Genomic DNA, 27,919 nt, shown 5'->3' on the forward strand with positions numbered 1-27,919 from the left:
AGATATCGCGTGGATAGTTGTTGCCCGAAGACAGTAGCGGACCACCTTAACTCTCCTCCAGGTCATGTCGCATTCGGAGATCGATACTTCTCGGCTGCCATGATGGCGGCTAGCGGAACAAGCTACTTCTAAGGTGAGTTGTTCAAAATCTTACCTCGGCTGGAGATGACAGGAGGGGAGAAGGGACAAAGAGCACAAACACAACCAGCCGTAACAATTATATATAATGTTCTGCAGGAAAATCTAGCAGCTAGTTCCTCACTTTCAAATAAATGTCGGCCGACAAGCTCGACCGATACTCAACTTTTAGGGCTGATGCAGATAACCAATATTAGGAAAGTAAACAAATGTTTCGCTATCGACACAATGGCCGATATACAAACAGACAACCACACAAACTCTGAAGTTGTGTCAAGAACTGAGACTCTCAAAACATTTTGCAGTTTTTAAAACGTTAGAAATCATTTTCTAAAATTCGAAAAAATGTTTTAAGTAAGAAAGAAAAGAGTGACATTAGTGGAATGTGAACATTAAGAAAATCTGTGCTTGGACTAATGTTAAAATAATCACGATGTCTCAGTGAAAGCGAGGTACATACTATAGGTAGATGTTGAGATGAGGAACTGAGAAAACATGTTTAAAAATAATGAGTTCAGTAAATATAGTTGCTCTTGTACTTTCAGCTAACACCATTTCCATCTGTTGGCAATGCCGTTATTATTGGGTGGTGTTGTGATGTACGCTGTTGTTAAGTAAATGTCTGTTTTAACATGTTTTGTTTAGTGCCTGACAAACTTCTTTCACATTATTGTATGTATATTTGTATGTATAATCTACTGTATTATCTCCTTTTAAAATTAGAATTATTAAAACTATGAGGAACATTACTTTTTTGTCTGCTTGTCCCTTTGGACAAAAGTTGACAGGGGGGGGCAAAATACACTTTGTTTTAGTGCTATACTATACCACCAGACTACAGAGCAGCTTCTTCCTCTAGGCTGATGCTCCATTCATCCCCAGCAGTCCACCTTAAACTTATTTTTCAAATTTTATGGCTTATCCAACCTGACTGTGTTGTAATCTGACCCAGTGACAAGCATTAAGAACAACTCTAACAGTTCATCATGGTACATTTAAAGCTGTACATATCAGTGTGGAATAAAGATCCCTGCTATTTAGTCATAAAACCAGTTCAGTTGCCTTGTTTTGCAGCACATTCACCCGTCGTTCCACTCAAGCAGTCAAAGCCAAAGCCCCAAGGCCGGGGGAACAGTCCAACTGGCCCTTTAACTCACATTCATTCGGCTTGGAATGAGCTAATCCACCTAGCTGTGAACACAAAGGCCTGTGTTGCATCACAGCTCGCTTAACCTTTACAGTTGCAGACAATACCTGTTTGTTTTTGCAGTCTGTATATAGAGCCGTCATGAGAATCCCCTTTTGTTCGTGCGGATCATACGGCCAGAGCGCCATACATTGACATGCATTGACCTCTGAGGTTCAAAGAGGGCTGGTCAAGTGATGCAGAGATGTGATAGCCCTGTGGAGAATCACATAGAGAAGACAGCTGGGCACGTTGGACAATGGGCTTCTAAAAACGGCAGCAGACAATATCATTCATCCGGTCATCAAGTTTTAATGCCACTATCAGTGCCCTTTAATTAGCCGCACACATTCACCGGGTAACTACAGCAAAAGAAAAGCTTACAGTCACTGTCCTCGGCTCACCCATATCTGCAGAGCCCTAATGAAAAATTGATGGGCTAATAACGCACACTGAAAGTCTAGTCCCCTCGCACAGCAACCTGCGACATCTTCCTCCTTCACGTCACTTGACACGAAACGCTACAGTAAGTCACAGGGGTAGGATACAGATTTTGCATTATTAATTCGGCAGGAAGATGTAAACAATCTGCTGTGTTTATAGAAGCAGGTCCAAGAAGTTAGGTCACTGAGCTTCTCTGCATATGTTTCTTTAAATTCAGAGCCTCATCAAGATATACAAAGAGCTATTGTAGGTCGTACCCTGCATATTTAAACTAATTGTCTTCTCTGTTCTAGGTGTCAATACAGGGATGATCTTGGGAGGAATATTACTGTTCTGTTTTTTTTCATATTTCAATGCTAAAGAGAATGATTTTCCTACAACAGCGACTATAAATATTTTGATAAGTTGTGTCACATTTGATGCAAGGTTTTTTTTCTATCACGTTGAGTCAATGTGAATAAATGAAATAACTTTGCAACTAACTGATTCAATTAAATGAATGCAGACTTATACATAAACCTTATCCTTCATGTTCATTTTTAAATATAAAGTTAAGAGGAACTTCAACATAAACATAACACATTATTCAGTTGTTTCTTATTCAAGTATTATACATAAAAGTAATGAACCACACTCCTATCTGTAATTACATTTTAGATATTCATAGCAGCATTTTTCATAGTCAAAATTGCATTCTCACCAGTCAGAATAGTAATTTAAGATATCCTTACAACATTCTTATAAGTGGAAATTGTAATTCAAGATAAAAGTCTCTAAAAATTCTTTTAAAAAGTCACCATTTTAATATTTGATAGCTAGACTGGATAAATATCGCAGATATCCTTCATTCAATTCTTCCCAGTGGAAAAGGACATTTTACACACAGACATTCTTCTAATCCATAATTGTCATCTGAGATATGTATGTGTACTGGTCTTTAAATTCTATATGTCCATAGGTACATTTTTGATATCCAAAATGTAACATTAGTTGTATGTACTCCCCACAGTTAGCTGATAAACATGTGCAAGCCAGTCAAATTGTACATTCGCACATTTGATGAGGCCAACATGTTTACAGTCAAATGTTTGTATGAGGGGGAGTCAGTGCCGCTGGTTCAACTCTGTCTTTAGGGAGACTTTGACTGACAAAGGTCAAAGGTTGATCAGCTTTCTATACCATGCAACTAGAGGTGTTTCAAGTACACCACAGATGCTTATGAAAATGAATTGGCACCCAAGTAATGCAGGATTGTTTTCTAATTTTCACTATTTTTTGTTTTCTTGTTTAAAGTCTTTTTGTTGCAATTAAAAACACCACCTTTTTAATTTAGAGTTGCAGTAAACCAGATGGGCACTGCTACACAACACTTCCCCTCTCTTCATCCACACAGAAAGCCCATTATAATGCAGACTGCTGACTTCCCAATTTATCCTAGCATGGGTCCAACCCCACGTTTTAGGGGTACTAGGTTGTTCACAGCTGCTCTAAAATACTGACACAAAAACAAAATGGTGTTAAAAAGCAAACACAGCCTGAAAAGCTACACTTGTTTCTTGCAAACAAAATGTAGCATTAGATATAGTGAAGAATACTGTCAATCAAAATGAAGCTTAATTGTGTGAATAATTGGAGAATAGTGAATGAAATGAGTTTTTATTTTCAAATGACTTCACCATCATTTTCTGTCCATGATTTACCAAGTGCTGCCCATCTCTGACTTCTTGGTGCATTCTATACACAAATCTATTTACACAGTTACTTCAGATCCACATGATGATGATGTCAAATATTTGACAAGTGCCCGATCCTTTGGACTGGCAAAGAAATAAGAAATAAAGGTCATAACCTTTAGCAATAACAACATTTCACAAATCAATTCACATTGACAAGTATTTTTTCCTCATAATTATTAGAAAATAAAAAAGCATGACCATGTAGGAAAGCGTTGAAAAAACAAACCGTCCCTATTTCTTCAAATTACAAAGAAGATCTGCAGAAAAAGGAAAGGCCTGGAGGCGATGAAGCATAAAATACTATGTACAATAAAAAGCGCAATCTACTATGCAGGTTTCAAGAGTTCCTAGAGTTTATTTCATCCATCCTCTTTGTGAGTCATGCTCTACTGACTGGTTACTGAGGAGTCAGAAGAAGGAGCAAGGTACGTGGGAGACTTCCCAAAGGATGCTGTGTCATAAATACAGTACGTTATGACCACTTAGTGATCGTTCTGCGGGGCACTCTGATTAGTTGGCTGTCAAGTTTAACAGTCCAACGTTGCAATTAAAAATGGCACAGTGTGTCAGACCCCGGAGGCAGCCTGGCTGTTATAATCGGTGGACTCCATTTTGAGGATGTAAGGGATGATGCTGTCGATCTGCACGTTGCCAATGAGCCCTGCAAAAAACAGCTCCTCTGTGACAGCTGCACTTATCAGCCTGAGGGCGGGAAGACGCAGCAACAGCTTGGATAACCTGAGAGCAATGAGGTGGAAAGGAGACATAACAGTTGAACATGTGTTCTGTAGCAAGTACATCTGTGGTAACATCATAAATCTGTCTTGCTGAATATAAAGCGATTCTGCAATAGTGCCAACTGACCGATAGGAGTCTTCTGGGTAGGTCCTGGTTACATAGTCCTGCAACTCCATGTAGGCCTTCTCCTGAAACCGTTCAATCTGTGGGGTGTTATCTATGCCTGGGTGATCTGGTACAAAATGCATACAGACAGTCAGAAATGGGTCTATGCATGTTTGGCTTTCTGTAAAGCTTTTGTAATTTTCTGTCGAAGGATTCTGTGTTGGGGTGTTGACACGAATCAGACAATACTTTTTAAGACCCTTTCAAGACCATTTTAACCAAATTTAAGATTGATATTTTGGACAAATTCTCTTTTTCGTACTCAGGTAAGTATGAAGTTTTGTAGTATATATGTGGTTCCTTGCAGAGGTAGGTTTTGTGCAGAACTATGGTTAGGCTAATCTACATTTTGCCAACAGGTAATTGGAAGTATAGTGTTGGCTTCAGTGGTAGATCTAATGATTTGTAGGGTTAGGGTTCACGTCACATCAGTAGTGTAGACTTATGCAAAAACAAAAATAAATCAAAATGTATCAATTCATGAAATCAAATTTCAGACATTTTAATACTTGAAAGACATGCAGACCCCCTTTAAATCTTGCCAACCGTCTACGTACCAGGACTGAAGAGAACGATGGCTTTGAGGTAGGCATATTCGTAAGAGTCTGGGGACAGCTTGATCATGCTGTTACAGAACTCCTGCATCCTCCAAATGTGTTCCATTACTAGTTTTACACGCTCTGGAGACAGCTTGTCTGTGGGAGACAAAAAAGGACAAGTTGTCCACACCGAAAAGCTCTTTTGTGGAAACGCAAATTTTTTGCATTGTTTCGTTGAAACGATTCTGGTTTCCTTGCACTAGCCATTTACGTCTTCTTCTTGTTGTGTTCGGTTTCTCCGTCTACTGTCTGTTTGTATACAGCGCGCAAGCTTTATGCGCATGCTCTGTCTCTTCTTCTCCGTTTTTGGTGAATTTCAAGTGCCACCTACAGGCGTGGAATACTAACTACAGCATTTTGGGTCATTTTCAGTAAATCCGTCTGGACGCAAATATTCTTGAGACGATGCAGAGGAAAACAGAGGAAAAAAGATCGTTTTGGTATGTGTTGACAAGGCCTTAGAGGACTGAAATATATAAGCGGCCAATCATCAGTTTACTATTTAGCAAATTCAAGAGAAATTGAGCTTTGATATAACTATTTACAGCACAAGCTTTTTAAAAACTTGAATGACTCAACTTAACAGTACAGATACTGAAACATTTACTCGGATGATACTTGACTCCTAAAAAGTTCATCCTTTGTACCACTTAGCTGAGCCCCAACTCAACTCTCATCTATATGCATGATAACTTGTTTCCCTCTTAGCATCACACAGAAAAATATTGTTTTTCTTTGTATTGCATTTAAACCTTGTAGGCAACCAACAGCAGAGCTCTCCTACCTTCCTGTAAGCTGGTCTGCAGATGGTTGATAATGGCACTTAAGATGGTACCAACATTCATAACAGAGGAACACTGTGCCAGACCGAGGGCAAACAGCTCATTCCAGCAGGCTTTCATCAAGTTAATGTCATTGTCTTGACCACTGTGAAAAAAATAAGATTCATTTACATTTACAACAGAGAACTCCACGGTCAAATAAGGGAAACATCATTCAGCTGACATTTTATAACTGCTATGTAATGATAGAGTCCAATAAATGTATTAGTGAAACAATGAAAATCCTTGTGACGACTGCTTACCCAAGGGTTTGAAAGGCAGGAATCGAGCGTGCCCAGTGCATAGAGAGAAAAAGCAGTCGGGAAGCTGACTCACAGATGTAGTTGACATTGAGGTACTCTGGCACAGGCAAAGGCATCATAAGCTGGGAAAAAAAGATGAGGAGAGGAAACATGACTGCATTGTTTATAAAGATCATGTATGACTCAGTAACACATAAGCAGGGATTTTGGTAGCAGTGGGACTTCATCCTCAGGTTTAAGGTTTAAGGTCAGGGTCACTTTTACCTTGAAAGGGAAATGGCTGTCAGAGAGTAGAGATCCTTCCAACTCCACCACGGGGCCTGATTGGTCCCCTGACATCAGCTGCATTGTGGCTTCCAAGGAATCTCCTGCTGAGCCATCAGTAGGGTGGAGGACTTTGGCCAGGGTGTCAAAAGCTCTAATCAAATGCATAACAGGAACACCAAAAGGTCACATTGAAATATATATATGTTTTCATTTAGACACTGAAACAGGAAGAGAACAGCAGAGTGAAGGAAAACACAACTCAAAGCACTGGACTACACCCTCAATGTATGCTACATTTTTGATTGAATAGGGATGAATCTAATCAAGTCTGTAAGAGTGGAGTCAGAGACCACATGGCCCTACAGGAAATTCTATTAAAGCTTTGTGACAACCAGAAATAAACAGCCTCTGGGTTCCTTTCTAGTGCTCCTGTGGTTCTCAAGCCTACATATCAACTTCTTCACAGACGACTACTGGTCAGTGTCAAACTCTCTTGATTCTTTACGACATGTCCCTCACCGAGTGATATCACTTGCAGTTTGCTCCTCTCCTTGGATGTCTGTCATGGAGCTGTCCCCGTTGCTAAGCGTTTCAACTCCCATCAGATCATTGCCGCTGTCACTTGTCTCCCTGCTTTTGTTGAGATGGGCGAGGGACGTCACCACATTTGCCAGCGTGCCGAGGTCACCTTGAGATGGGTCGTCCTGCTAGATGGGTAAACAGTCATTATTAAGCATGTTTTATAAACAGAGAAACTTGAATTTGTTTTCATTGTCCTGTATCTGGACATTATCTATGTGAAGAATTTAAAACTCCACATTTTCTCAGACGATTTTACATTTAAGATTTGGATGGCTAGGTAAGAATGACATGTTAGATTCTAGTTAGATGCAGTGTTGAATGTTATTTGACTGCATCAGAGTTACCCTGTCCGGAGACGCTGGGATCAAGATGGTGTTTTCCATCTTGGAGAAGGGTTGTTGGATGTTCAGTAACATGCTCGACTCAAGCAAACTTGTAGATCTGAAATTAGAGATTTGATATTTCGCATTGCGTCATGTGATATTAAACCATAACATACAATAAACTAATTAGTCAAACTCTTATCAGTTTTAGTAATGCAGTACAATCTATTTTGATCCAATCCAATCCAACAGAAGAAATTCCATCTCTCTTTAACTTCTAATTGTCAGATAAAGACAATGTGTCAGAGAGGTGCTATTTCAACATGGTAGTGTTGTTTTGGACTACAATTTATTGAATTGTGTTTTTGGCTTTCTATCGATACCATGTATTTAAAACTGGGGGGACAAAACACAGTGAATCACAGCTGCAATGATTAGTAGATTAATTGATTTGTCTATTGAAAAAAAATTGGGAAAAAAAACTATATTGATAATATAATGAGTTGAATCAAGTTGCAAAAGTATTTTTTTAAGCAAATCGTCAAACATTTGCTGGGGCCAGTTTCAAATGTCAGGATTTTCTGCTTTTCTTTGTCATTTATGAAATAAATGAGGAGTCTTTCAGTTTTGGACTGAATTTTAAGACGTTACTTTGAGAAAACTACAATGAAGTATCTTTAAGTTGAAGCTTCCAATATGATGCAGTCCAAATAAGCACCATATCATTATTTGAAAAACATGTTGTTTACAGCAGGGCAACTTACTGTGATGTATTAGACTGTACAGATGTCTCTAATAGATTGGACACTAAAAAGTGGTTATACCTGGCAGTTTCCTTGTCCGATACAAAGGTGGGTGTGGCAGCCAGAGGGCTACACAGGTTCTTGCGGATGTAGATTTTCTCAGTGGAGGCCGCACAGTTGAGGGACTTCTCTCGGGTGTTCACTTCAACAGGCTTCCTCTCACACTGCACAGCTGAAGACAAAACAAAAGGCACTACATCATATTAATACGAGTCATCAATAACATGTCCACAATTGATTATGTAGAATATAACAGTCTCTTACAATCCTGTTTCATGCCCAGAGCGATGCAGCGCTGCAGTCGACAGTACTGGCAGCGATTTCTGTGGAGTTTGTTGATGGCACACTCGCCAGACCCCCTGCATGTGTATACAAGGTTTTTTCTAATGCTGCGTTTGAAGAAGCCCTTACAGCCCTCACAGCTGACAGCTCCATAATGGCGCCCTGAGAGAGGAGAAATTTTTCAGTTGGTGAAAGCTTGCTCATGTGTGCTAATGCAAAATAATAGTGTTAAAGCAAATTAAACTTAGTTCCCACCTGAGGCCTTATCCCCACAGACAACACAGTATTCCACAATCGGCTTCACAATAGACTGGTCTGATCCTTCAGTCACAAACTGGCAAACAACACAAGACAATGGAGTAATTTAATAAAGCAAGCACTGCATAAGTTCACATTGACAAAACATGTTCATGCTTCAGTCATAAGACCTTTCGGTAACTTGTTTATCATAACTGGCTGGGAGAAGTCACTAATATCCTGTGGCGTTACCTGAAGCTGCTGCCCAGCCAGTTCCGGGGAGGCAAACAACAGCTGGTTAACCCCAGAGCCATCTGGGGTAGCGAGGATGACCTTGTTGGGTGAGCCTTCCTGCTTGGCCAGGATCACTTTCCCTCCAGGGGAATAGTCAGAATTAGCTAGGATAAACTGCTGCTTTCCAGGGGAGGATGGCTCAAGTGCTGTGACAATCTGGATCTTCTGGCCAGTCTGCTGATCAGTTACAATCTATCAGAAATAGAGAAATAAAAACATGAGCAAGTGCTGACTGTACATGCAGAAAGAGTGTTGGAGAAGTTAATCTAGGACATAATTTTGCCACAGTTCTATGCAGATTGTGCATATGTGTTTATTCACACAGAATAAAACAAAGTAACACAAGTCTCTATAATACTAATAATAAGTCTCTAGTGGTGGACAGGCTGTCACATCACCTGGATTCTGTGTCCCAATGCCATGCTGCTGTCTGCTGACACAAGCTGAATCCTTTGGGTCTGCCCATCCATTCTGATATCACACACACCTTCTTCCACTGCTCGTCACATCAGTGCGCCATGAGGCATGCACACCTGTAAATAAAACAGAAGTTTAATTTAATGTTTTATTAAAACAAACTTTGGGTCAGATGAAGGAGCCCCTTAGAAGATAAGGCTGACTTTAAATCTTTTTTACTGTCAATCAAACCAAATGTATAATACAGTTTTTTCAGACTTTCCTACCATATTATGTCTGATGTATTCAGCCCCAAGCCCATTATTTCCTGCTGAATCTTCAAAAACAGGTCACAAATTCATTTTTTAAAAGGCAAAGTTATTTCCTTTAACAACTTGGCACTTAAGCTTATAACATGTTTAGAAGGAGCAAATAATGATTTTGTTGTGGACTATTTAAATCAAATGTGTACACATTAGGGGCACTGTTAGGTATTTACAGCCAGACTGCCTCAGCAAAACTACAGTGCTCATGTCAAAGGCTATACTGACAATATAGCCTATGACTTGTCAGTTATTAGTAGGCTCGATTAAATGTTTTTGGTGTTTGCGCGAGGATTTGTTGTTCACAAGAACAAAACAAAACAACAGCCTTTTTCTTTAGTTGACGTTGCATGTTTGTGTTGAATTGCGATGCCATAATACATTTTATTAAACTTTCACCGCACGTGTAGATCGTATAACCATACTGAAATGAGTGAAAGTGACCCGCAGCACGGACACAAATGTATTCCAACATGATATAGTGTATCATAACCCAGCGGTTATTAATACATATTTATACTCCACTAACGTTACAACTACTCTTTTCCCACCCGTTTAGAAGTTTACCTCTCCCTTTAGCTAGAAGACATTTCTAGCCAGAACTTGATCAGTGTTTCCAAATACTGTAAACAGCTGATAAAGTCACAACTGGCTTGAAATCATCTATAATGAACAAACAGGCACACTACAAACATCTGTTTTATCACATTGCGTGTCACTAACGCTAACTAATATTAGTTCGTGGCCTGTGCTAACGAATCTAGCGCTAGCCGGCGCTAGCTCGTAACTGTACTATTGGTGGCCTTGTTATAAAATACAGCTTAAAATCACTTTAACATAACAACGAATGGGCGTGACAGCTGCAGTCGTAACACAAACACGCTCTTGACAGCCAGCTATTTAAAATCGATACGGAAGATAAAGGTATTTCTTTTCCTGTGGGTGAAAGGTCAACATTGAAGGGTTAAAGCATGCTAGGGTTCAAGGCCCATGATGCCGAATCGCAGAATCAACGGCGGGACTTCGGTTTTGACAACTAGGCAAATTTCGCATTAATTCTGGCACTGGACTTGCACATCAGTCGGCATTTAATACGGCAGCTGACGATTCAACACTACGGCATATCGTTGTCACAGTTAGATTTAAACCAAAGACGTAGCTGCTTAGTTTACGGAGACTAGTTAGCAACGCTAGCACAGCAGCTAACAACAGCTAACAGCAACACGGTTAGCTGGCACAGCTAAGCTTGTTGGCTAGCTAGCATGTCCGATAACTGTTTTCTGAATTGCTCCCAGCAGCTACACGTAGTTGTGTAACGTTAACGTTAGTTCGTGAACTAGCTATGCAGTCGCATACACGCCATCAACCCTATTACTTACTTGCAGTTTATCCGCGTTGGGCTCCCGGTGACAGTGCTAACGAGCTAGGTTAGCTGTTTGCTAGTTGCTAGCTGGTAGCTAATGGCTGCCTCCCTGCTGTAGACCGACTGAACACTCCCTCCCTTCCTGTGTTAGTGGCCCCTCGTCTCTCTTTCACGACCCTCGCATGCGTCCACATTAGTAAATATTACTCACCGTACACGGAGCTGTGAGATCAGATGTAATTGTCTTCAATAAATTAATATTTTAACTGCAGTTGGTGGGAGGGTCAGAGTTCGTGACCTTTTTTTCATCAATAAACGCCTGTTGCGCATGCGCAGTTTGGTAGCAGCGCTTCACAATGTTTGCCAGTGTCAATCTGTCAAAACCCAATTTTCCTCTTGGCTTACCTCGGCTTTAGTGCTTTGTCACAGGAATAAACGCACATCCTTGCAATCAGTATGTTACCATGATGGTTAACTTGGCTGTAACTTAAACTTTTTTCGTAATAGTTGATTTTTAGAGAGCTTTGTCTGCATCATTGGATGTAATGTTATGATTTCAGATGGAGTGCATGCTCCACTATTGTACAATTGCTGCTTTTTCTGCAACATCCCCATATTTCTGTTAACGTTGTTTTCTGTTTAATGTAATGTTTGTAATTTACTTCCCCATTCGTATTCAATCACATTGCTTGTCCACCATTTTAATGCACACATTTTTATGACCACGACACAAAGAACTGTAAACCAAAAATTTATTTCAGTGACAGAATTTAAACAGAAAAATTTGAGGTTCCTTGAAATTTGAGTACACTAGACACACTGTATTTACAGAGGCTGTGTGTGTTCGTAGCTGGGTATAATCTATGTACAGACATCTGATTCATTAAGTGCAATACACATTTGAATACAAATAGTGAATATTCGCCTGATATGGCGTTAAGACTGTGGTCTTAATCGTATAGAAAAACAGAACAATATAAGGTGAGACTTTCTTACACAAGCATGAAGAGTGCACGTCGTGTCTTCTACACCCAGCTTTACAAGTGTGAAATAACAACATCTATATGAATTCTTTTGACCTCTGAAACTGATTTGGCTTGTGTGGATCAAAATGTTACGACAGTATTCGTTACAAAATCTATTGACAACGATGCAAAAAATCTGTGCTACGAAGAAAAGAATTCAATTAAAATGTAACAAAATCAACGTCTAACCATCTAAAATCGCTGTAGATTATTGTGGCATGATTCTGCCACAACAGGAGGGCTCTTAAAACAAAAGGTAAAACGTTATAGCAGTATATCTGGTGAGAGCAATAAAATATTTGGATTTTGTGTCAGTGCAACATAGCAATATGGTGTCTCCTGATGCTTTGTGCAGAATTCAGAGAGCACTGAGGTAAAACATTTTCAGATGAGGGTGAAAAATTATGACGGAACAGCTAAAGCACCGTGGCTTCTTTGAATGAATCGATCCATCTGTTTAAAAAAGAAAAAGAGTTTGTAATTAGTATAATTACTGATGTCACGGCATGCAGTCAAGTGGCTCCGCTTTTTGTACTGTACCTCTGTGCTGTTTGGATGTCGTCAGCTTTAAAAATGTAGTACAGTGTGTTTTTGTGGTAGAGCTTAAACTGTAACTTCTGTGAAGAATCCACCTTCAACATGAATCCTAACAGGGGCTGGCTCTCTAAGGCTGCGACATCCTGAATGACACAATGAAATACTTCCGTTAAATGAGCATGAAATCAACCCCGTTTGGTCCAATTATGACATGACACTGAGCTTGTATTGATACAAGCGCTAGAACTTACCTCGCTCGCAGCGTACGTGTACAGGACCTTGTCTTTGATGACGAACCACAGCCTCTTCCCCTGCTTCTTATTGCCCTTTGACCTCTGCAGATACCCACTCATGGAGGAGTCTGTGTTTGCAGACACCTGAAACAAGTAAAAACCCATCTGATGAGTTATCACGTTGCTATCACCGAATCACAGCGTGCCTTGATCAGTACAAAACATCATTCAACCTCTTTGAGGGCTGCTGGTATCTTTTTCTGCTTCCTGGAGAAAGCAAAGGTCGCTCTGTTGCCAGGGGATACAGCTGCTGAGAGGGCTTGTTCACCTGATGAACAGAAATGTGGAACATGCGGTTCTTAATGCAGAGAAAACACAGAGAATACAAGGTGTGCTTTTTGTCTCATCTATGCTGATGTTTCAGCCTTGGATGACATACAAATATGAGAAAGTGCATTTGGAGCAGATTGCAATCCTGAGAGGAAGCCAAACTCACTTTTCTGCTGCTGAAGAACAAGGACACACTGATCACACACTCGTGCCAGCTGATTCTTTAGGTATTCAAGTTGGTGTTTGTTGGAGGAGCAAGACTGGCACACCACCTGATGTGACGATGAAGCAGAAAACATGTGAGTTGCCCTTGTACATGTCCCACTGTCCTGCTTTTTAATCACGTAACAGTTTATTTAATCGGCTGTTTTCATGTACAGTTTTTGACGACGAAGAATATTTCAGAATCTACATCTTCAAAATGTGATCCCTTCTTTGCCACCTTACCTTCCCACATGCACGGCAGTGGTGTCGCCTCCATGTTAGCGTGAACTCACAGGTGCATATCATACACATGGTGGTCCGCGGGTCAGGGATCCATATGGGGGCTTTGGATCCCAAAGGAGCACCATCATCACAATAATTCAGTTCTACCTGAATAATAAATAAACAAAGTAAACATGAGTCATCTTCTATATCTCATGCATGGACTATGAAATAGACTCGCTCATACACTGCAAATGTGGGAGGTTCAATTTCCTAAGATGTTATTTACCTCTTCTAGAGACTTGCCAGGTATAAAACTGATCTTCTTCCTGGTGTAGTCACTGATCGCTGTGGAAATGGCTTCAAGCCAGTTATCCCGCTCTGCTGCTGAACTACAGAGAGAAAGAAAGTGTGACTAAACACCCACACAGTATTAACAGATCTATGCACTACATGGAAAAACACACCATGAAAAGACATCCTTTGTTTCCGAGCATTACCTCGCTGAGAGAATGAAGGAGCGCTCCACGCTCTCGATGTTCAGCTCGTTCTGATAGGCCTCTTGGCTCGGTTTGCTAACCTGTAATTATGTTTCATTGTGAGCAGTTTTAATCTTTGTGTATTTAAGTGAAAAGAACCAAGAGTGCAGGAAAATAAGGAGTGAAGTTCTCACCTTCATCCCAGCCAGAGACAACATGTTGTTGAACTTGTATTGGCCTGACTGAACAGGGGTGGTGTACAGCAATGTGTCATTAAACTAAAGGAGAAATAACAAAGAAACATTATTTAATTTCTGTTGTTTGTAATGCACTACAGAGCAGCTCAGAGTAAGATGATTCCAAGATATCTTATGGTTTCATTAGCCTCCATAATGCTTTAATAACTCGATCACATTTGAGTTTTGATCTGAAAACAGTCAGAGTCTCTGATCGAGAACTTCTTTAGGATCTTAGCAGCAACAAGAGCCGGTGTGTTAAATCTGTGACTGCATACTGCCCGACTTACAAAGGATGAGCATTTTTTTAGACTTGCATTTGATTGCATTTAAATCTGCACAGAACACATTTTGGACCAAGTGACTGTGAGAGAGTACTACCAGTATTATCATGATTATATTATGTAAGACTGTGGATGCAATAAACAAAGGAAGAAACAGCTTGTACTGTACCAGGAAGAACATTCTGGGCTGCATGACCTTTCTGGACAGCTTCTTCAGTATGCCCTCTTTCAGGAAGATCTGGAGCACAAAAACACCATAAGAACACATGTTTGTTATTTCATGTTGTTTTATTCAATGTGCATGATTGTCAAATCATTTTCTGACTGAATTGAAGCACAACAGCATATTTTCAGTATTTCTAATGTGATTTCATGTTTATTATAATAATTGTTACAAAATTGGATTTAAATCCAATGACAATAAGCTTTATATTTGAATAACGATTGTAATAAGGGCTTTTCACCCTTCATATTCTAATGATAGCCCTGGCTTAAGAGACACGCGCAGAGTGTCAACCCAGAGTCAACACTGCTTATAGCCCATAGTTAAATGTCTGTTGGAACATCTGACTAATGTTTACAACCTAAAATGTGCATAGAATGACTACCGTTTCCCACAGGGACTTTTAGCCCCATGTTCAGTGGACTCTAAGGGGATAACCCCACAAACTCAGGGGCAGAAAGCCCGAGTTGGCTAAAGTTGGGGTTAGCCAGTGTGAACTCTTTCTTAGCTTTGGGATAAGACAGTACTAAGAATGCTTTTCAACCCGTGTGAACAGCTCTACAGTGCGTCATCAGTCAACACACAACTGTCACTGATTCTAAACTTGTTTCAATGATTTGTAAATTTGATTAAACAAATATTTCAACTTCATTTTGGACCGGAGAGCCTGGAGTCTGCGGGCAAACTCCATCTGCTGAGAAGATCGCGTGATACAATCAAGAGCTCCAGAAGTGCAGCTAAATGGATCTTAAAGTGAAATTGTGTTCTCAACTTTATTATGTCGCTTCATTTAAAAAAATGTATCAACCATCTTATTTATGAAAAACAAATCTTGAAGGAGCGCATTTATAAATAGTTCGCATTTAAAAGAACTCTAAGCAAGATCTTTACAGCCTTACCCGCCCAGGTTGGACTATCTCATGCTGGCCGTTCAGACTGCACTGCACCTGGATCAGCTTCTGGAAGTTATCCTGTGAGGAAATCAGTGGACGTAAGCAATGTACCCAGAGAATTTTATCATCACGTCAATCGAAGATAGCGCAGATGCCCTATTTCTTGTAGGCTCTCACCCCTTGTTTCATGATGTCGTTGGCATGATTGGCCACCTCTTTCACTATTGCAAGGGCAGCTGAGTGGACAAAAATGTGAAAATCAGATATGTGATGGACGACATTTTCATTCCACTGACACCATCAGTATGTAAATAAGACCTTGTTTTACCTTGCGTGTCCTTGTAATCTTCTGAGTCTTCGGACAGGTTTTTGAGATAGTCTGGAACACAGTTAAAACCATTTTAGATCCCGGATCAAAAGTCCAGCCAAACAAGTGAACTACTCTGTACACCTGGTTACAAGTGTTCAGTCTTGTGCGGCAAATTCCTGGAACGTAATCTGAAATTAAAATCCTGGACAAAAAGGTCTGCAGGTGCTTACATAATACAATTATACAAGAGTGACGCGGGCGACATTCTTCACATTTCGGTACTGAGGGGACCGACCCTGATCCATCAGACTCATGAAACACTAATCTCACTCATGTTAAAGCTCATGTTATGTCACTAAATCTGATTTGGGCTGCACTTCAAAAATCGTATTATACGCGGATTGAAGAGGCGAGACAGACATTCCAGAGTCTTTTAGTTTCTCTGGACACCAGAGGGCAGCATGATGCCTATAATGAGATGTGACAAGTCAGGGAACTGCAAAGTTTAGGACCCCACTGGCTTGGACTTATAGATACCGTTTCAAAACATTTAATTTAATATGAATGTGATGTAATTAATTATACCTGTGAGTAACAGCTGATATTGAGGAATCCTCTGAACAGGCTTCAGGAGGTAATGCCTCAGGGCCAAGTTGGCGCAGCGAGGACTGGCCTTGAATAAAAAACAAAAAACAAAAGAGACACATCCCTTAAATGACACAGTTTACAGGAACAAACTCAGAAACACATTCTCCACACACGAATAAACAATCCAACCACGCTGGCCCAAAAGACACGCCCCCGCAGACAGAGAAAACAGGTCAAGCAGCCGTCATTACCTCAAACTCCCGTACGACTGCGCCAAACGCTGGGTTCTTTTTGCTCTGCTCTTCCAGTACGGCCACATTCTTGTCGTACTCGCGAATGTAAGTGGAGTACATCTTCAGATAGGGCCCTTTTTTCAGGAAGATGTCTGCTAGTTGAGCGCTGTCATCCCTGTAAACAGATTAAAGTAGAACGAGATGAACTAGACACTGCAATGCAGAATGTAACTGAGCTGCACAGCACACTATGGTAAGTTACATATTTCAGGAGGATTAATAAAACAATATTATGTTGTCCTATTTCAGAGCAGAAAAAAAAAGAATATTCCTAATCCACTCCCTGTGTTTCTGTACAGGGGACACTAGTGAGCCTCACAGAAACAGATGCAACAAATGCAACAGAGTGGAGTCGGGAGTGACTGAAGAATGATGATACGCATCTAGATAATATGGTTACAGACTGGTGGCAGCGGTGACATTGGGTTGCTTTTCCAGTCACTGTGGGCTGCGGATAACAAGTGGGCCACGGTTTCTCTTATAAGGGAGTAAGATCTCAACATAGCTAGACAGTAAACCACCCAGCTGCTCTCTCTCAGGATCCACATAACAGTAACAACCAAAGTTTTTAAGGACTAATTCCAATTTGTGGCCACCTCCACCCTTCCAAAAAGACCTTCCACAAGATTTTGGAACCTGGCCGCACGTTCATTCAGGCACAAGAATATTAGCAGAGTTGGCGTCGAGCTCAGGTCACAACTTCTGACCCAGTTAATGCGAGAAGTGTTGGACAGGGTTCAGGTCAGAGTTTCTGTGCCAGCCAGACAAGTTCTTCTACTCAAATCTCCAAAAACTATTACTTCACAGAGCTCTCTTTGTCATGTTGGAAGGTAGTGCACCTTCCACTCATGTTTACCACAGGGTTGGAAGCACATACAGTATCAGGATGTCTCTTACATGAAACTAACAGGCTTTTTTACTCTACATATTCTGAGCACAGAGCCCAGAGCTCTCCTTAGCTCTTGTTGATCCTGGGATAACTTTGCCCCTTCTCAAGCACACATTTTTAACCCAGGGTTAATCTGAACCGAGGGCTATGAGATTCATACTGCTCTCCTTCTAGCAATAGAATATGCGACTATGTTTACATTCTGGAGTGATGCTTGACTACTCTAAATGTCCATTGTTAGCTTTAGCCCCATTTCACTACGGCACCTTTTAGTCCTAAATTTAGTACATTTTCACGTGGCCAGCAAACCTGAGGCTAAAATCATAGTTATCCCACTTTCTAATATGCTAGGACTGTGCTAGTGTGAAAGCTTTCTTAGCATTGGGCTAATAGCCTCCTTTTGGCTTGGGCTAAGAATGTTTTTAGCCAGTTCTCAGCCAAATCTATGGAAAATAGCCCCAGACCAAAAGCATGCACATATGTGGTGGCAGGGGCTCTAACATACATTCTGCCATATAGTAAGGGTGCACACTTTGAGTCAGTCACATTGATCAATACACACAAATGTTAAAATACATGATTGTGTCGTACCAGTTGGCCACTCTCTGCTTCAGCTCTCGGAGGAGGTCTTGATTGAGTTCGTAGAGCTGTGGGAGGGAGTAGAGGATCTGGTTTAGGAGCCGCTCCTCAATCACAGGCTTCCCACTCTGACGAGACGCTTGGGACACGGCATCGCGGAAGTCCTGTAGGTCAGATAGTGAGACAGAGAAAAAGTCTGGTGGTCAAATACAGGCACAGAAGGCAAAATCTCACACGTCGAATGTGATAGTAAACTGTTACTGAACTGGTTTTCTTGAAAAAAGGAACAGTCTGATAGTAGGATGGCGACAATGGACTAAAAAAAGAAAATTACAGATCCGAAGTTGCCTGCTCTGCAAATCATGCAACCTGGTCTCATTAAACAACACTCCAAATAAATCTAACAGATAAAGAAAGAGAAATACTGCTGACCCATTACCGACACACACCTGACTTCCATCAAGCATTTTAAATTTCCAGTATAAGGTGAATCAGGCCAAAAAAAAAAAAAAAAAGCAGAGAAAAGAGCCGGAGGGTGCTGTTACTGCTTCTCTTTCTGATGATGTGGAGGGTTTTTTTGGTGGTTTATGGGGACACATGGCAAATAAAAAGCTGGTTGCACACTGACTGAGCGCCCGATACAGAGCTCCTGTGGTGAACATGTGTGATCTCTTTATACTACAACAGCTGACAGTGATGGAAGAAAAAGACAACCTAAGAGGGTTAACATGAAGCTCTAGACCTCTGTTTGATTGACTTTCATGATTTCACTTAAAGATTACATCTTCCTCTATGAGTTAAGAACATTCTTCACACTTGGAGCTAAAAATCAAAGATGTTTTATCTTTGTGTTGCTGGAAAGTTTTTTTGTTTTTTTTTGGAGACGATACATTTTCACCTGACAGGGACAGCAAAAAGAGCACAGCAGAAGCATTACTAAAAATATGGCTGCACCAATAACTCAGATAAAAACGCATAACAAACGGCACAATACGTTATCATCGATCACTTTGTGGAAAATCTGGCCGAGCGCCTGGCAGAGAAGGAAAAGGAACAAATACTAAGTCACCTCCACTCTCTTTTGAACTTGGTGTGACTGTTTCTCATTACTGGACTCCATTCCTCTTCAATCTACAGAGACCCGAACACATCCTGTCTGTGCGGAGGAGTCACTGCAGAGAGGAGTCATTATTCATGACTCAGTACTACTGCAATCTTGTTTTCCCCAACCTTTATCTGCCCGAACATCTGCTAATATGACCAAACTCATCATTTTTTGTGAAAATAAAGATGCAGTAAAACAAGACAACTTGTCCCTCAGTCAGTCTAACTTCCAAATGGGAATTCTAACAGTAGAGATAATCAGACTTTTGTCTGAAGATGTGTTTTTTTCAGGATAATGCCATCAAACTTCTGACAGTGTGATTGACTTTGTAATTAATTTGCTCAGTTGTCTTTATCCAGGCGGGTTTTTCTGCAGCACTTCCCTTAATGCAAGACAGTGTCTCTTATGGGATACAAGAAAGTGGCCTTAACCTGAAGTTTAAGTTTAATGTGAGGGACTTGACCTTTGACCAGTTACACGTGACAGTTAAGAAACCAGTACGCTCCGAACGAAGTGCTTGTTAATTGGTCTAATAATGTCTGGAACTACATCCACAAAGGTCTATAAAGGCAGAGGTATACTTGAAAAAGGAACTCGGTTGTATGACGCGTCATTCGCCCACATCTGATTGTTGTTATGAACGGTCAAGGTTAAAGGTGGAGTGAGAGTCTGCTGTCACAGAGAGAGGGAAGATGCAATTTCATTTAAATGTCACTGTTAGTGAAAAGAAGAAGTAAGTTCAATCTGAATTCTCCAGTCGAGTCCTTTACTACTCACAGCTTTTTCATCATTCATTGGCCGTTTTCGTCTAAGGGAGCCAAGATATTCTTTTTATATAAATTTTCTATGCACTTAATTTGCAGCACATTTTATTTTTAAGTAAATTGCTTAACTTTTAAGAGAAGATGAGGTTATGAAGTTATTTGGAATTCCACTGGTCCGACAATAGATTCAATACTTCTGTAACTCTCGGGTGTGTTTTCTGACGTTGTTTCTCAAACATATTTCGAAGGAGCTACAGAAAAGAAACCAGATCATCACATCATTGCGGCGGGGCTTTCGATTCCGTCACAGATTTAATTTCTGAAACAACCACAGGGAGACAACATTTAACACCAGACGTGTAGAGTTACGGTCGGATCACGCTGCTAATGAAAATCTAGAGGGGAAAACCACGAGGAATGCGAGCTGTGCAAGCGAGTCTGTGGGGAGTCAGGTCCACACGCAGCCTTATCCTGCAACGGGGTGTGCCCCAGCGGCTAGCGTAATGAAACACATATGGAGAATGTGGTCTCAGACAGTAGACTAGATACGACGTACACAGAATAACACCAGCTAATCACAGCAAACATGGGAGTGTGTGGGAGTACTTACAACGTGAAGCAACTTCAGGACATCGACAAACCTAAAACGAAGCATTAGAAAAGTTAGAGGGGTTATCACTACACATGTTTTCTCTTGATAATTAGTTATAATTATGGTTTTATTTGCCAAGGTTTTGAGGTGTCCACCTGATGCAATGGGATTTAATGGAATTGTGTCTGTGTTGTTCACTGTCAGATGTCTTTTGTGGGGCTTTTTTTTAAAGAATTGGACTGAAAAAACAATTTAACACTCTCTTACACACTCTCAGAGCTCATAATTTCTGTGGCGATGTGCTGAATCTTGCTCTTCTTCTGTCCGCTCTGTCTCAGACAAAAAGGTGCAAAAACACAGACTTAGAAAATACAGCGTAATATTATAAATCACTATGTAGTTCACATTTACCCAAACAAGGTTCACAACACAACTAATCAATATGTATTCAGGTATATTAGGTGTCCTGTATGAGGCTGATATACACAAGGTCAATAAAAAAGAAAAAAGGTTCTTCCCCAAATGACCCCAACTTCCAGGGACTCAAATCATAAATCTAACAGCGTCTGCTTCTCACCGGACTCTCTGCTGGCAGCTCAGGCTCTCCTTTACTGGAGACAGAGCTGCTGTCCTCCTCCTCATCTGAGGTGCTGGCCACGATATCGTCATCCGAGGCGCCATCATCCAGCGGTGCCACCTCTTCATCGACAGAGCTTCTGTCAAAAGGGCAGGAGGTCAGAGTCAGAGGAGAATAGAGGGAGCTGCCAGAGAGGGAGTTTAACTCACACCCTAACACTTGCAGGCATTTATGAAAAACACTGTGAATGCAAAACATGACAACACAACTTTAGTCACTCACATGCAGCGTGATTAGCATAATGTAAGAATGTTATTTGCAGAAAAAGGGAAAAGAGATTGGGTTTAAAATAAAAACACTGGTGTCAGCACCTAATATGAGGAGGAGTGCCATCGCGAAAAGAAAAACTGCAGTGTTCAACATTTCTGCTCTGATCTACTGGGAGTCATAAAAAACACACACTGAAAAAAAGGGAGCATTTGACAGAAAAACATTTGGTGATAATCGTCGAAACTGTAAAACACTTGACTCGGGTCACAGGGAAGCAGTTTGGCTAAACACTGCAGAGTCCAACACAAACAGAAGAACAGCCAAACCAGACACAACCCAATAACCATCGGACACTTTGCTACTCTAACCTTGCAGCTCTGGCTGAGAGAAATCTACAACTACATATCTAAAATGCCACAATTCCCTGAGGGAGCGCTATAAGTGAGACAGCGGCCCCTCCCTGAACAAAAATGCAGAATACAAAATGGGCCGAGGCTAAGCTAGGAGCGTGTGGGTCCGACACACTGTGGCGGGTTTACATCTAACTGGAACTGGTCTCTGTTTGTGAGCTGCCCAACGTGTTTTTAACATGTGACCGCAGCACAGTTCGATCTAAACAGGGGGGACACGCTAAGCTGCGCGAGTGTACAGTTACACAAACTCTAATCCTATTTTTCTGACTGACTTCTGCTCACTGGTCATTCACAACATACATTCTTTCCATAAAAGATTAACTGCAAACAATATAAACATACTACAAGTTTAACTGAGTCCATTAAGCACCAAGCTGGAGCGTCCTAGTCAAACTTTTAAAGGATCAGTCCACCCAAAAACATATATTCTCACCTTCCTGAGACCATCTGTATGCAGAGCTAGTTCTATCACCTTTTATTTGAGTTAAAAAAATCTATACAACTTGTATCTCAAAACCTGAGCAAATACAGCATTCAAACGTCTGTGTGGTTGAGAACATGTGTCTTTCTGCAAATTAAAGTGTGTTTACAGGTCTTGGGGAGTGCTACTGCATATGTAAAAAAAAAAAAAAAAAAAAAAGAGTAGTGTAAAGCTGGCGCCTACATTACCCACAATGCAACCTAGCCACTGAGTGACATCACTGGAGGTAACTTATCAGATTACATGCAGCTTCCTCTGGAGCCACAAAAGCTTTTTCTCATATGTAGCAGCGCTCCACCAAGACCTGTAAACACGCTTTAATGTGTCAAACTGGTGGATTTACCCTTTAAGACTTGAAGGACGTTAAAGGACTTTTCTCACCCCAAATGAAAAACATAACAAAAAACTCCTTAGCTGCGATGCACTGTGACGGTGACAAACAACCTGACTCACAGAAAGCTCTCCACTTCCTGACAAAGACATTCTGAACTAGATACTGTCCCGTCCTGTGGGCCAAAGGTTATCTTGTGTGTGTGCTGCCTCTGATAAACGCTCATGGCATGAAGGACATATAGATGCAAATATGTTACTTGTCTGCCCACAATCCATCAACAGCTGAAAGGCTGTGTACACACGTGCGCCACCATACCAGTCAAACTCCCCTGACAGGAACTTGGAAACAAAAGACTAAATGTGACCTGCTTCTCTGTGATCTTCCTCTTTTCCAAATGACAAAGTCCCTCTCTATGCTCAGCTACACCTTTGAGAGATAAATGGGGTTTTTTTTGTGTAGCCTCAGGTGGTTTCCTGCACTCCCTTTCAGGAAACAAGGGCCATCACCTGAAGAACAATACACCCACAGGTAAGACTAGGATGTGAGGGAAACAAGACACAGCGACAGGAATGAGAGGCATCATTATCTACCTCTCACAGTCTGTTGGTGTCTCACACTGCTGTTCTTGTCCACTGTTTTTCTCAAAGGACATATACGGCTCCTGCTCCTCATAAATGCCCTCGTCGTTGTACAGGGAGCTCTGCCAGGCTGTCTGTGGCAAGAAGGCGGCCGGAGGGGATGTCAGGTCCGTCCCCGCCTGCACATTCATGTAGTCCGGTATCTCCTCGTAGTGAGGGATGTTCTCATAGTAAGAAATCTCCTCTCCGTCCACGCTTTGCTCTACTCCAATCTGCGGGCAGGAGAGTTTACGTTCAGCTCTGAGATGCTCCGACTTCTGACAAACGTCTTGGTCTCTGTCCGTGCTTTGATCATGACCATTCGCAGCGCGGTCCGGGATCTGGCTGCCTCCTTTCACCATCAGCTTGGGGAGCATCTTCACCGAGAGCTTCAGGTCCAGCAGTTTCCGGAAAGAGTTCCTCTTCTGTCCTTCAGAGCGGATGAGGTCAGCAGCAGTGAACGACTTGGCTCTCTGTTTGCTGGACCGAGAGGGCTTGAGGGCTCCCACTGTCAAGACGTTTCTGCTCACCTTCTCTGCTGGAGGTGCAGGCAGCTCCCGCGTTAACCTGTCCTTCGAAACACAATCTGCTATAGGCCTTTTCTCATTATCCCGTTTTTTCCCCTCGTCTTTCCCCTCAAAGGATTCCTTCTTCTGCATCCATGCCATCGGACTGCTGTGTCTCTGGGGCTTCTTCGGAGCTACCTTGACCACCACACCCTCTGCTGCCACAGTGACGGCAGGAGGCTGGCTGATAGAAGGTGGACTGTGTGAGAAGTCCGTGTAGACGTCCTCCTGATCCTGATCATGTGTCCCTTCCTTCTCCACCTCTTCATCCTCCTTGTCAACTGACACCTCCATCTCGTTGCTGATGCTGTCCCAGCCCAGGTCTTCCTCCTCCACATCCTCTGCGAGCGTCCGAGGAGCAGAGGTCGGTGCTTTCTCAGGTGCAGACAGAAAAGGCTTCTTCCTGGGCGGAGGGGCCGGCATAGCGCAGGCTTTCCTCGCAGACAGAATGATCGGTTGCTTTTCAGCACCTGATGGCACCTTCACCTCTTTGGCGTTCACATCCCTCCCTTCCTGGCTTGTAACCTCTTCCCCCTCCTCCTCCTCCACCTTTTCCTGGCGGGTCAGTACAGCCATCCTGGGTTTCCGTGGTACAGGGACAGGGACGGGCTTCCTAGGGGAGGCTGCTTTGGGTTGGGGCGCACAAGACTTGTGCTCGGAGCCAAGAGCATCTTCCTCTGGTCCTCGCCCAGGTGCACTGTGAGGTATTACATTGCCATTTGCCTCATCGCTCCACGTTCTGTGAGGAAGTGACGGCCTAACAGTCGCCATGTTGACATCTGTGTTGAGATTTTTGTCCAAAGCAAATGTTTCTCGAAGGGGTTTATTGTTTGTGATCATTTTATCTCCACTGTTATCCAAAGTGTCTCGAGGTGGAGGGAGAAGCTTTTTATTTTCTTCATTTCTACCCCTGTGCAACAAGTCTTTCTCTGTTTTGTCAAGGTTTAATGATGTGTTCCTGATGCACACACAGTTCTCATGGCTACACAGGCATATAGGAATAATATAATCCCAATCTGGCTTTTTGTTCTCTTGCTGTATTCCATTGTGGGAGTTGAGAAGACCTTTGGTCCGCGGGCTCTCTGTTACAGATGTCTGGTGCAGGCTCTTTGAAGCCAGCGGTTTGGATTCAACAGCGGTGGAGAGTTTAGAGAGGCAGGGTTTGGGGGCCAGTACCGGTTTATCCCTCCTCGGGGTGCCAGGAGAAGGGAGCGAGAGGACTCCTCCTCTTCTGGGGGTCGAGGGAGACAGGCCGGGCCTCTGGAGCTCGGTCAGCTTTGGTTTGGGGGCCAGAGGTGGCTTGTGCATGCCTGAGGGAGAGAAACAAAAGATACGAACTTCAGATTTCTGTGTGAAGTTATCTCCTCTGAATCAGGAAGTAGTACTTTATTCATGAAGGTGACAAAACAGCACCACGATGAAGTGCTGTAGTGCTGCACAGATGTCCCGGCTTCAAATTCTTGTTCTCCAGATGTAAGAAAACATGTTTGTCTGACACAGACCCCAACAAATGTCACAATTTCACAATTATCTCAGACATGTTGTTTTTTAACCCATGTTCGCTTGTTGGTTGGTTGGTTTGTCAGCAGGATTTACACAAAAAAACTACTGAAAGCTTTTCAACTAAACTTGGATGGAGGATGGGTCTCAGCCTAGAATAGACCCAGTTAACTTTTGGAGTGGATGCGAATCAAGGGGACAGATTCATACTTTTTTCTTACTGTCTTTAACATTTTACATTTTTGACATTCTTGGTAATTTCTCAGGGAGTAATGTTCGGATCTTGGTGAAAAAAATAAGGTGTTTTTAGGTGGCTGGTATCTATGAGTGAGAACAAAAGGTGACTGGTGGTCCTTGGCTGATGTTTGCATTCTACTTTTATGGGGGGTTTTTTGCGAAAATTTAAATTGCGAAATGGTCATTTCTACTAATCGTGAATCATAATCTGTGACAATGATCTCAATATGATCTTTTTTAACCATATCCTGCAGCCTTAGCTTCAAATCTGAAACACATCAAACAGATTATGATTCTAATCTAACACAGCATAGAAACATATTCTGAACATCCAGATGGGAAAATCTGATGCTTTATCAGTCTGACAGATGTTGCCCTCACGAGTGTCTGCTCTTTAACTCTGTAACATTGATCCCAACCCAGTGACGGCTTAGTGTAAGACTGCTGTAAAGTGCTGAACTCCTCAGGCAGGTTCAAATATCACATGCCGTTTGTTTGCCACTCGACACAACAGCACTGTAATCCGGCTAATGGCCCGTGTCAACAGGCAGCAGAGGAGGGGGGGGGGGGGAGCAGATGGGTGATGAAGAAGAGAGAAACAGAGGAGGGGGTGGCAGCAGGGACTGGGAGAGAGTCACGCAAACTGGTACATCTGGCTGAGCTGGCGTCCGAAAAAAATCTTTCTGCGGTGGACAAAAACAGTAACATGCTGACCTGCTGACAGGAAGGGAGGCTGTTTATTTCCCCTCAGCAAATTCACATATTTTCTTATTGAGCAAGACCCAGTTTGACAGTCAACAAGTCTACAGGGAGAGATTCTGGGCACAGACGAACACTGACAGACAGGGGAGTGAGAGTGAGATGTGTTGTTTGTGATTGACACACAAGTTAAGTGAAATGAATAAGGAGGTAATACTTTAATTCTATAGATGACATAATGGCCAGTCATTTAGCTGTACACACACACACACACACACACACACACACAGGTCTGTTACATTTTATCTCTTATATCTTGAATGTATTATAATAAAATTATTTTAAGATATCAATTTAAAGGTATATTCAAAGAGTGGAAGCTGCAGACTAACTTCACCTCACACTATAAACAACACATCTGTTGCATTGCTTCTCCCTGTGTGACAATGTGTATCTGTTTTGTCCACAGAAATAAATAAAACAAGCTTCTCTCCTTGTGTAATGTCCTGATCTGTGCTGTATTTGCTCAGAAGTGACAGGACAGTCACTGACAAACTCACTAAATCACCGAGTAACAAGTTTCCAGTCACTTACCTGAGTTCATCATGGCTCCTCTCCTCAATTCGTGTCTCTTTTACCAGCTCTTATCAATCACTGCGGCGGACACAGGACCATCTTCAGTGTGTCCGGATCAGCGCGGGGAGTCGATCCAAAGTGAGTTATCTGTCGCACACAGGACATTTTTCTCTCGCTTTTGGTCCGAGTGTGTGTGAGTGTGTGTGCGATCCTGCGGCACACAGTTCAGCTGCAGCGGGCTGCCTGCCAGCGGTGAAATGAACCACTCTGCTCCTCGTTTTGAGTCCCTGAAGTGTCCACTAGAGGTCCTCAGGAGCCACGAACTGCCAGGATCAGCCAGAACAAAAGCAGGTAACTCTGAACTATGATTAAGGTTAACAATAACTCAGAGCGAAGTGTCTCAGAGCTCCTTGTTGAATGAACTACAACCATCTGCATTCCTATCATACACTTTCTGATTGCTCACCAGTATGCAGGAATTTTCCAGTGCCAGACAAACACACACACGCACACACACATATTTCCACACACATCATAATCATCATCATTGCTAATATTAACACCGCTGCTGTGACTCAGAAGCTAGAGAAGAATGAGTGGGAGCCAGCTGACACTGTGAGAGCTAAAAACTGATGTTTAGTTGAGGAAGTAAAACTGAGAATAACATCATTTATCAGAGGCGCTTTCATCATGATGTGACTTTGTCAGCAGGATAACTCAATCATGCTTACAAGAATCGGCGCCTGAAGCCATGAGAAAAAAAACAAAACAAAACACAACAACGTATGATGGAAACTAAACTGGGTGAACTAAAATGTTCCCATTCTAAATCATGATTGTGAGATAAAACGTCAAAATGGAGATAGTCGTAATTATGAAAAGAGAAAAGCCACGAAATGATGA

The 27,919-nt window shown here is 41.9% G+C and overlaps 2 protein-coding genes across 5 annotated transcripts; both read right to left on the minus strand.

Annotated features, from left to right (window-relative positions):
• Positions 1-3,407: 3,407 nt before the first annotated feature.
• nr2c1 (nuclear receptor subfamily 2, group C, member 1) lies at positions 3,408-11,299 on the minus strand. 3 transcript variants are annotated; one of them, XM_030427011.1, is made up of 14 exons: positions 11,172-11,299; positions 9,277-9,411; positions 8,837-9,070; positions 8,603-8,681; positions 8,330-8,509; positions 8,087-8,237; positions 7,284-7,380; positions 6,877-7,064; positions 6,355-6,508; positions 6,091-6,212; positions 5,791-5,933; positions 4,965-5,102; positions 4,369-4,474; positions 3,408-4,242 (listed from the first exon to the last, which is right to left on the minus strand). In XM_030427011.1, exons 2-14 carry the CDS (start codon positions 9,346-9,348, stop codon positions 4,071-4,073), a joined length of 1,836 nt encoding a protein of 611 aa, XP_030282871.1. In that variant the 5' UTR covers positions 9,349-9,411; positions 11,172-11,299; the 3' UTR covers positions 3,408-4,070. The 3 variants fall into 3 exon arrangements, with proteins under 3 accessions (XP_030282871.1, XP_030282872.1, XP_030282870.1); XM_030427012.1 differs by lacking the exon at positions 11,172-11,299 and adding an exon at positions 10,977-11,141 and having other exon boundaries at positions 6,877-7,061; XM_030427010.1 differs by lacking the exon at positions 11,172-11,299 and adding an exon at positions 10,977-11,140.
• Positions 11,300-11,695: 396 nt separating this feature from the next.
• LOC115586720 (FYVE, RhoGEF and PH domain-containing protein 6-like) lies at positions 11,696-27,282 on the minus strand. 2 transcript variants are annotated; one of them, XM_030426005.1, is made up of 21 exons: positions 27,035-27,282; positions 23,412-25,314; positions 21,324-21,459; positions 21,014-21,075; positions 20,765-20,795; positions 18,298-18,449; positions 16,776-16,932; positions 16,522-16,609; positions 15,955-16,005; positions 15,804-15,862; positions 15,633-15,704; positions 14,680-14,748; positions 14,185-14,268; positions 14,012-14,091; positions 13,801-13,903; positions 13,533-13,679; positions 13,252-13,357; positions 12,989-13,083; positions 12,774-12,899; positions 12,526-12,665; positions 11,696-12,438 (listed from the first exon to the last, which is right to left on the minus strand). In XM_030426005.1, the coding sequence occupies exons 1-21, from the start codon at positions 27,045-27,047 to the stop codon at positions 12,402-12,404; spliced, it is 3,711 nt and encodes a 1,236-aa protein (XP_030281865.1). In that variant the 5' UTR covers positions 27,048-27,282; the 3' UTR covers positions 11,696-12,401. The 2 variants fall into 2 exon arrangements, with proteins under 2 accessions (XP_030281865.1, XP_030281864.1); XM_030426004.1 differs by having other exon boundaries at positions 21,324-21,462; positions 27,035-27,281.
• Between the last annotated feature and the right edge of the window lie 637 nt (positions 27,283-27,919).

Source organism: Sparus aurata, chromosome 8, assembly GCF_900880675.1.
Source record: "Sparus aurata chromosome 8, fSpaAur1.1, whole genome shotgun sequence".
NCBI classification, from domain to species: Eukaryota; Metazoa; Chordata; class Actinopteri; order Spariformes; family Sparidae; genus Sparus; species Sparus aurata.